At 38.7% G+C, this 9146-nt stretch overlaps 1 protein-coding gene across 2 annotated transcripts in view; it reads left to right on the top strand.

Annotated features, from left to right (window-relative positions):
• LOC138018940 (5-oxoprolinase-like) overlaps positions 1 to 9146 on the top strand; it is a 63587-nt gene that overhangs the window by 30886 nt on the left and 23555 nt on the right. For both annotated transcript variants that reach the window (XM_068865616.1, XM_068865615.1), the window contains exons 8-13: positions 3846 to 3895; positions 4706 to 4751; positions 5532 to 5598; positions 6577 to 6665; positions 8419 to 8536; positions 8678 to 8732. In XM_068865616.1, coding sequence (XP_068721717.1) covers positions 3846 to 3895; positions 4706 to 4751; positions 5532 to 5598; positions 6577 to 6665; positions 8419 to 8536; positions 8678 to 8732 — 425 coding nt within the window. The remainder of the gene's footprint in view (positions 1 to 3845; positions 3896 to 4705; positions 4752 to 5531; positions 5599 to 6576; positions 6666 to 8418; positions 8537 to 8677; positions 8733 to 9146) is intronic.

Genomic DNA, 9146 nt, shown 5'->3' with positions numbered 1-9146 from the left:
TAGTGCCTTGAACATTGTTGCATTACATTTCTGGCCGTGACACTTGCATGCTGCGAGGGGGGCTTCTTTTGAAAATAATCTACATGTCCTTGTAAGGCAAGTGAGTTGTTTTTTGGAGAGAGTAAAGAGTTCTTGTGCTTAGCTCCCTTTCTCCGTCGCAATAAACCAGGTCCAATGTGCACGTGGGAGAAGAAGTTGGTGACATTGCATTGGAGATTTGGGTTTTGAACAGGTGTCCCCTGTCATCAACGATGATGCCAATGGTGAGAGTTACCTCGAGGATACACAGGTAAAGTAATCATTGCGGTGAATTTAATCATAAATGAAGTTTTTTTGAAACTCAATCTGTATATTGCATTTTATGAAGCTTTCATGTTCAGTCTGCAGTTCACATATGACATTTTATATATTATAGAATCAAAGACCTTGTATCTTTTGTCATAGTTTGTGGGCCATAAATGTTTTTTGTAATGATACGTCTTCCGTGAAGGTCTCGTAATAGAAGTGGATTACAACCGAGGTATGTGTAGCCACAAACTAGGGTATTTTTTTTCTCAGCATGAAATTTTCCCTTACTCACAGTCATGTTTTTCTTCTGCAATGAGGCATATACAATGTACAGGGAATTAAGTTTACCATAATTCTCGTTTGAAGGATGAATAATAATTAATAACATAATACATACCAACATCATAATAATAATAAAATAATAATAATACTATAATATGTTTTTTTGGTGCCAGTCAATTTACCTTTGGTCCAGCTTGCATATAAGAGCCTTTGATAAGTACAGAAAAAAAAATACTCTTCCCTTCATTCAATTTCAAAATTTCTAAATTAGTGTAAGGGAGCAGAACCTCTGAAATCTACCTGTAGAGTTGCTTTTGAGGAAGTGTCTTTTTCATAGCTTCTGCTGATGCCCTATTGACTCCTTGCATAACGAATACATCCAGGGCGTTACTGCAGGATTTCAGAAAGGCTTTGAGGTTTTAGTTTGTGCTATATTATATTTTCCATTTACAGTCCCATGAAAGAACGTAGTAGATGTAGCTGTTTGTAACACAAACAAGATAAGCAATACCAAACTTAGATCTTGAAAACTCCTACGAGAAACAGGTCCCGACTTATACAGTACTGCTCAAAAGTATTTACCACATCGCGTCGCTGTTACCTGCGCAACACGATTCGCGTCGCGCCCGAAAGCGCGATTCCTGTCGCGCGCGGACGCGATTCGCGTAGCGCGAGAATCATCGTAGCGTAAATTTCTGGTATACATGAAGTACTGAAGTGTTATACGCAAAATCAGTCAATTTCCCCGTATAAATTAATCTTTCTGCGGTATTTGCGTGAGTTTTGCTTAGACGATTTTTTTGATTTGGTTAAATTCTATGGGAATCGTCGAAATTGCCGTACGGAGACTACGTTTAAGCGACAGTAAAGATTCATCCTGGTTTACATGCGGAAATTCCGATGAAAATAAATTAGGATTTTCATACACACGACCAAGCGATTATTTCGTTGTAACATCGACCATTTGGTGGGAAAATTCGTAACGAGAACAGTGCATAGCTGTACCGGCGATCTTCTGTGTAAACCGATAGACAAAATGCATAGCAATCATGGGAATTGCCTTCGAATCGATCGCTGCACATTTCCTTTAAAACACACCCTTAATTAATCGGCGTTCAATTTTGCGGGTTTGATTTTCTTTTTTCTTCCTTTGTTTGGCATCTGGTTTACATACGAAAATTCCGATAGAAAATAAATTCGTTCATACACGAACAAGCGACGATTTCGTTGAAACATCGACCATTTGGTGGAGACATATCCAACAAAAACAATGTCCCTAAAATTTCTTGCCAACCGCAAAACTTTGGGTGTCTGGAAACCCGAATAGCGAATAGCGAATAGTCGCGAATAGCGAATAGTGAACAGCGAATAGTCACGAATAGCGAGTAGTACGAACAGTGCGAATAGTGACGATAGTCGCGAATAGTCACTGCCTTATGCTGAACAATCTCGTAACAAAGCAAAATTAATAATATGCTCACCTGTCGTCGAAAGAGAGTTTCGTGCATGCTTTTACAAACACTCTAAGAAAAACAAACGTCAAATGCAAAAATATATATCACTTTCATTAATACATCAAGCTCATGATCATCTCCTCGCACAGTGGCGCCTGAACATAAATTTCATCATCCTCATCTGTGCTGTCCGATCCGGCAAGACACGTTCTGTAAAAAGGAATAAATCAAATGTGAGGCAAGTGGTTTGTGATTAAAGAGACAAACGAGCTACTCTGATAACCGTTGCGTCAATTAATTATACAAATAGGCAACAGGATTTCAGTGCATTTATTACCTTTTCTTCTCAGGGCTCAAGCTGTCCTTCGCCGACACATCTCTGCTTTTTTAGCGGTAAAATCCCATCCAACGTTGCCTGCGCGGTTGACCAGGAAGTACTGGGTACCAAATTTCGTCATTTCGTCACAATCCCCCCCTCCACCCTTATTTGCCACTATTTGTTACTATTCGTGACTATTCGTGACTATTCGTCACTATTCGCGACTATTCGCCACTATTTGCACTATTCGGACTATTCGTGACTATTCGCTGTTCGTTATTCGCGACTGTTCGCTATTCACTATTTGGGTTTTCCAGACACCCAAAACTTTTGGAGCGTGCAATTTGAAACATACTTATTAAATATACGCAAACATTGAAAACGAAACTTCATGCCGAAAATGTAAGAATGAATTTTCCTCGACGCTCGCACACGAAGGCCCATGTCGTCGTTCGTGTAAACAACAAAGAAATGTAATTGATTTCAAATCGATCCATGCATGTTTCTTTATCACAGCTTAAATCGATCGTGTATCATTTGTAGGTCTGATTTTCTTCATTTGCTTGTTCAGAACTTAGCGATAGGCTCAAGCATCAATTTAAAAAATCCACGTCGAAATTGCCGTAAGGAGACGACGTTTAAGCGTCACACGCATCTGGGTTACATTGTCAAAATACCGTGAAAATTGCAATGGAGATCGATGGAAAATTAATTCGTCATATATAATATAAAATTTCGTCAGTGCGAGTCTCTTTAAGGAAACACAAACCAAGGATTATTGTTATCTTGAAATAAAGCGACAATTTGCTGTTGCCCCAATTGATATTACATGTGCGTGATCGTCCACAATCTTTATTTTGGCAACTAGATAACGAATAAATTATTTGAAGCGTTTGATTACAAGTTTGAACACCAGGTTAAAATTTGCGCTTAAAATTTCGTCAGTGCAAGTCTCTTTAAGGAAATACAAACCAAGGATCATTGTTAGCTTGAAATGTCTTAATATTACAGTTTGTCGATCGATGAATGAAGCTTGTAAACAATGCATGATGTGCTCGTTCGAAATGTTGTTTTCATTGGGACCTCCTCATTCCATAACAATGTTATTACGCACGAAGGTATTGTGATTTATTACAGACATGTTTTCTTCGAAAATCTGCCTTTCACAAACACCTTCCATGATTAAAATATTAAATTAAAGGGTAATTAAAATCGCGCGCGAGCGTCAAGCCACTGCACTTACAGATTTTTGCCATTGCGTGTGACGCGATTCCTGTAGCGCGTGAAGTGATTCGCATAGCGCGCGACGCGATTCCTGTAGCGCGCGAGGGTGGTAACTTACTTTTGGGCGGTACTGTAGTTTACCGACTAAACTTGGGCTCAGGCCCCACACTACATGTTTACCAATTATGATAGTTTTCATGACATTTCTTGGGTCTTGTCAGTCCTCTGAGAAATCATATGTCAAAGCTTGGACTAATTCCTGGTTTTCTCATTTATAGAACAAAGTTCTGTTTATGCAGTCTGATGGAGGTCTTACTCCAGTAGCCAAGTACGTGATATGAGCCATTTCTCTCATTGTAATATAATTATGTGCAACTGCAGAGATGCCAGCCTGTGAAGATCAAAAATCTGGAGATTAATTTTTTTCATCCAGACCCCCCAACCCACCTTCCCCCACGGTCAACTCGCCCATTCCCATCCCCACAGAAACCTGCACCCACCCACCCACCCACCCCCTTTAGTCCAGCAGCTCCTTCAGAATTCAAGAAAAATTACTGCCATTGTCAATCTTGAACAAGAAATTTGTCGGAAAACAGGGCCCTTATGTCCAGAATTATTATTGGTTAAACTGAGATTGAATCAAACAATCAGATATAATTATGGCCGTGATAACAAAAGAAGATAAAGAATGCCATTTGTTTAGTTTGTTTAAAACTCGGAGATGATGAAATGCATTAAGAATGCCCTTGTTGTGATGGTTACCTCACCCTTTCCGTCACAAGAGTGCCACTGATAGATTTTACTCTGTCTAATATAATACCAAATAATTTTATTCATCAAGGGAAAAATCCCCTTAATGGTTTAGCTCAAGTTCAACTGAACTCTACAAAAGCCCAACACAGTATTTTTAATATTGTGTTGCTGAGCTATATGGAATTCTGTTCCTTTTGGGGTTAAAGCGGCACAATCTCTCAAGGTACTGTATTTTAAAAAAAGTAGTGCTGTACGTGACGTGAGTACAAAATGATACTGTTTTGCAGATATTCATTTGTACATGTAAGTTATGTACATTTCTCATTAACATGATCTGGGAATAAATAATTATTACAGTGTATTGAAATATGCTTTGCAATGACAGATTTTATGGGTCAAGAGCCATTCTTTCTGGACCAGCAGGGGGAGTGGTGAGTTTGTGAGAAAAAAACGTTATCATTGCAATGAATTTACGACAATGTATTGGATGACAAGAAAATGAACTTGCATCTTGACAAAAAATACCCCTCTCTCAAAGAATGAAAAATGGTAAATTGGCAATGATATAATTATTGCTAAATAATGGAACGTTGGTTGCTGTCAGAAGATTTTAATAATAATATTTGCAGATCAAGATTTGTATCCAGGAAATGGATTTGAATTGGAAATTATTATGGGAACAATATTGTTTATCATTATTGTTGATCATTATTATTGTTTCTATTTTTGCTACAGAACTTTGGTTTTTCCCATGAATGTTTTCATGGATTAAGATTGTTAGAGTTTTCATTGGGTTTCCTACGGGAGGTCCCATGTTTTATAAGTCAATAAATCAATGAGTCAATGAGACTCACAGTCAATATAGCAATAATTTATTGATTAAACCTAAGCCCTCGTTTCAGTGATTAGGCCTAAGCACTCTCTGAAATTTTAGCTTTCATTATGGTTTGGTCAACTGCACTAACTCATTGACTCATTTACTCATTGACTCATAAATAGTGTACACTCTTCCCATGGATTTATGCCTATACCATATATGGTATTGTACATGTGCTTTTAGTTTTGCAGTGAATAATAAGAGTTCTTCCATCTTGATCAAGTCCTTCACAGTTATATTGTGAATACACAACAAACATATTTTATGTTTTTGAGGAAACAACCATTATTTTAGCCTATTTATCTCTAAAAATTATTGCCTCTTGTCTGCTCAGGTTGGTTATGCAATGACAACTTTTCAGAGAGAGACAGATCAGCCTGTCATTGGATTTGACATGGGAGGTAATGGTTAAATGCGTTTAAAGGCAAAGGAAATTGAGAATCCAAAATGTTTTTGATATCCTCACGAAGCAAAAAAGAAAAAAAATTAGAACCCACAAAGGATTAGCTCCCAACGCCAGGTGCTTCATAGCTCAGTTGGTTGCACTGGTATCGCGAGGTCACGGGTTCAACCCCGTTGAAGTCCTGAAATTTTCAGGCTTCTCTATGCATTATTGCTAAAATTGCATCTGTAACTGCAAGGGTCATAGCTTTACTTGATGTGCAGCACTGTTGCATGTTACAGTATTACATTTACAAACTTGAGGTGAGATGCCGACAGTCTGTACATGTTCATGTGCACGACATTTATCTTTCATGTACTGCAATGGAATTTGATCACTTCACAACCAATAAAAATAACTTTTTCCACTTCCAATCACAAACATCACTCTGTGGATGACTTCTGCTCAGGTTGTCAAAATGTCAGTCACTCCCAACAGTCCTTTTCAGGACTACTTTCACACAATGCGAGGGTCAAATTCTATTGAAATATGTACCGGTAACTCTTGGGTTCAAAGCATTTTCTATAAATAAATATATAACTGTATATATGTACAATAATTTTATGCATTCATAAGGTAAAGTTGAGAGTGATACTATTATATTACAGAAATCCTGATTTATAAAATCAGAAGACCGTGCTCCTGACACCTTCAAAAGGCTTAATTTATAACTTTATCATACAGTGCTTCTCAAAAAATTGTTAGGCTAATTTTGAACTCTGTTTTATCAAAAGGGCAATTTACCTTTTAGGTCATTTCATGTACCTGTCTCTGACAAACCTTGAAATAAATAAATAAAATAATATAAATGACAGCATTACTGTATTTCACAGTTAAAGCTCTTCCTTCCTATCCACCTTCCTAAATCCCTACAATGTATCCACATTGAATTTCATGCCAAAGTGACTCCGTTGACATTTTCTTTCGGTATTGTTAGGAACCTCAACTGACGTTTCTCGCTTTGCTGGGCAGTATGAACATGTGTTTGAAACCACAACTGCGGGAATCACTATTCAGGCTCCCCAGGTATGATGGCATATTCGAAAGATAGAAGACACTTGATCTTCGCACTCGCATGCAACTGGACAATTCGAGCAATTGTTGCTTAAAGACACCTGAAAAATTCAGGCAGCTTTAACGGGATTTGAATGCATGATCTCTGCGATGTCGGTGCAATGCTCTACTAACTGAGCTATGAAGCCACTCAGTAGGGAGCGGGTAAATTTGTTGGGCTCATTTGTTCCCGTAAAAGGAGAGTCAAAGGCTCCTGCTAGCCAATAGCTCCTATACAGTACAAATCAGCTAGAAGAGTTCTCCAAGTCTTCCCAAAATTATTACCACCACCCAACCCCTCAGGCATTTTAATATGTTGTTGCTTTCCTCTTCCCCGTTCCAAGCTGATCAATAGGCCTTTTGCAACTAACGATCACATGGTACAAAATCCGCCATGCTGGAGGGCAAGCTCATTATTATTCCCCCACTGGGACATTAAAACAAAGAGACCCGAACCAGTCAAGCTTGACTTGCCTTTGTTTTAATGTCCCAGTGGGGGAATAATAGTAATGAGCTTGCCCTCCAGCATGGCGGATTTTGTACCATGTGATCGTTTGTTGCAAAAGGCCTATTGCCCCATTATTCAGCCATTTCATGCCATCAAATGTCCCCACTTGTTACATATTTTATTAGGGAGGCTCGAACCAGTTTCAACGTTTCCAAGTGATGCTCTTATTAGAAGGACCCGAACCACAACGTTGTGTCATGTATTGGCAATATTGTGGTACTAAATGAAACACGAATAATTGCTGAACAAGATACAGTCATTATTGTGACTTATTATATGGCTCTGTCTCACGAGGACTGGGAACTACAAAATTCACGACTTTGATTGGCCAAAATCGATATTGACCGCGGTCTAGATTTTCCCATCTAGAGCGGCATCTAGACCGGTAATGTTTTGCAGTGAAAAGATGCAAACTAAAATGCAAAAATATTCAGTATTTTCTTCTACCAATATTTATTTATGTAAGTGCCAAAAAGCATGATGACAAAAGAGAGGATGACGAGCAAACTTTGACAGAATTAAGTTCAGCTCATCGCCACTCATCGCCGTTCGCAAGCAAAATGTCAGTTAGTACAAACCAGTTTCATTAAACGAATTAAATTGTTCTTGTTTGGCCATATAATAAACATCTTATTAACCGAGCTAGGTCGGTCTGTATTGGAGAATCTTGACCTCAGTCGCTGGTACAGACCTCACTGCGTTCGGTCTGTACTGGCGACCTCGGTCAAGATTCTTGCATACAGGCCTCCCGCTCGGTTAATAAGAACTAAGTAATATATCACCGTGGCAATGGGCAAGCCCTGTAAAAACACCGGTCCCTTTCTTTTGCTTTCAGTTGCTTATATCTCAAAAACGAACTCAGTGACCCCCACTTTTTATTTCTGAAAAGTAATCAGAAGGGCATGGTGAAACTTCTGCAAAGTTTTAAATAATTCTGTCTAGAGGATTCAGAGCCACCTTAATTTGAGTCTCTCAGTGGTAGAGCATTCAAAGCATTCAAACTAGTAATCGGAAGGTCGTATATAGGTTCAACCCCTAAAAAGGAGCACTTGGATGTCACCATTGAAATGAGAAATACATCTCTTTAGGTTTGAATTTGCCAGAGATCTTCAGCCAGTCCTGGACAGTATTTACCATTCTTGCCCTTCAAACCAGATTTTGTGATTATTTCAATTTTTTGTTATCTTCGTTTTCAAATCATTTATTCTGTGAATGCAGTTGGATATCAACACTGTTGCTGCTGGGGGTGGATCACGCCTGTTTTTTAGGGCGGGGCTGTTTGTTGTGGGACCTGAGTCAGCGAGTGCTCATCCAGGACCAGTGTGTTACAGAAAAGGTGATTAATTAAAGGACATCCATCCATCTTAGTTGAAAGAAACATCTTGTAGTTTTTATTGAGAAAATCAAATGAACAATAAAAACCGCTTTCAGAGCTTTGTCAAAGATCATTTAACAAGTTTCACTGTTCTTTTTGTAGGTGGTCCATTAGCTGTGACTGATGCAAACTTGGTCCTTGGCAGAATTTTACCCGAGTAAGAATTTAAACACTTTGTTCTTTTCAAAGGGAGATTTCACATATGTCATTCAATTAGAATATTACTTTTATCGTGCAGTGCCCTCGTAAAACTCTTTTTGTTTATTTCAACTCACCTCGATTTTAACTAACTAACTAACTCTAATTCTGAATTGTTTTGAATACCAGAGAAAAAATGTCTGCCCCAGAACCAAAACAATTTCTGTCGAGTACCACAAATCCAGAGTTATTTATTTGGCCAATCCCATCAGACCCAGACAATCACAGCTTGAAGCGGGTACACACGAGTTTCGCCAAACGCCAAGCGCGGGAAAACGCTTGAAGACCACTGAGGTCTTGTTCTTCACCATTACAACCACGACTGGTTTTGGGTTGCAGCGGTTGATGGTTCCAAAAAGAACACTTCTCAAAT

Source organism: Montipora capricornis, chromosome 10 (assembly GCF_036669925.1).
Source record: "Montipora capricornis isolate CH-2021 chromosome 10, ASM3666992v2, whole genome shotgun sequence".
NCBI lineage: Eukaryota > Metazoa > Cnidaria > Anthozoa > Scleractinia > Acroporidae > Montipora > Montipora capricornis.
Note: the sequence above shows the minus strand (reverse complement) of the source record. Positions and strands in the feature narration are given on the sequence as shown.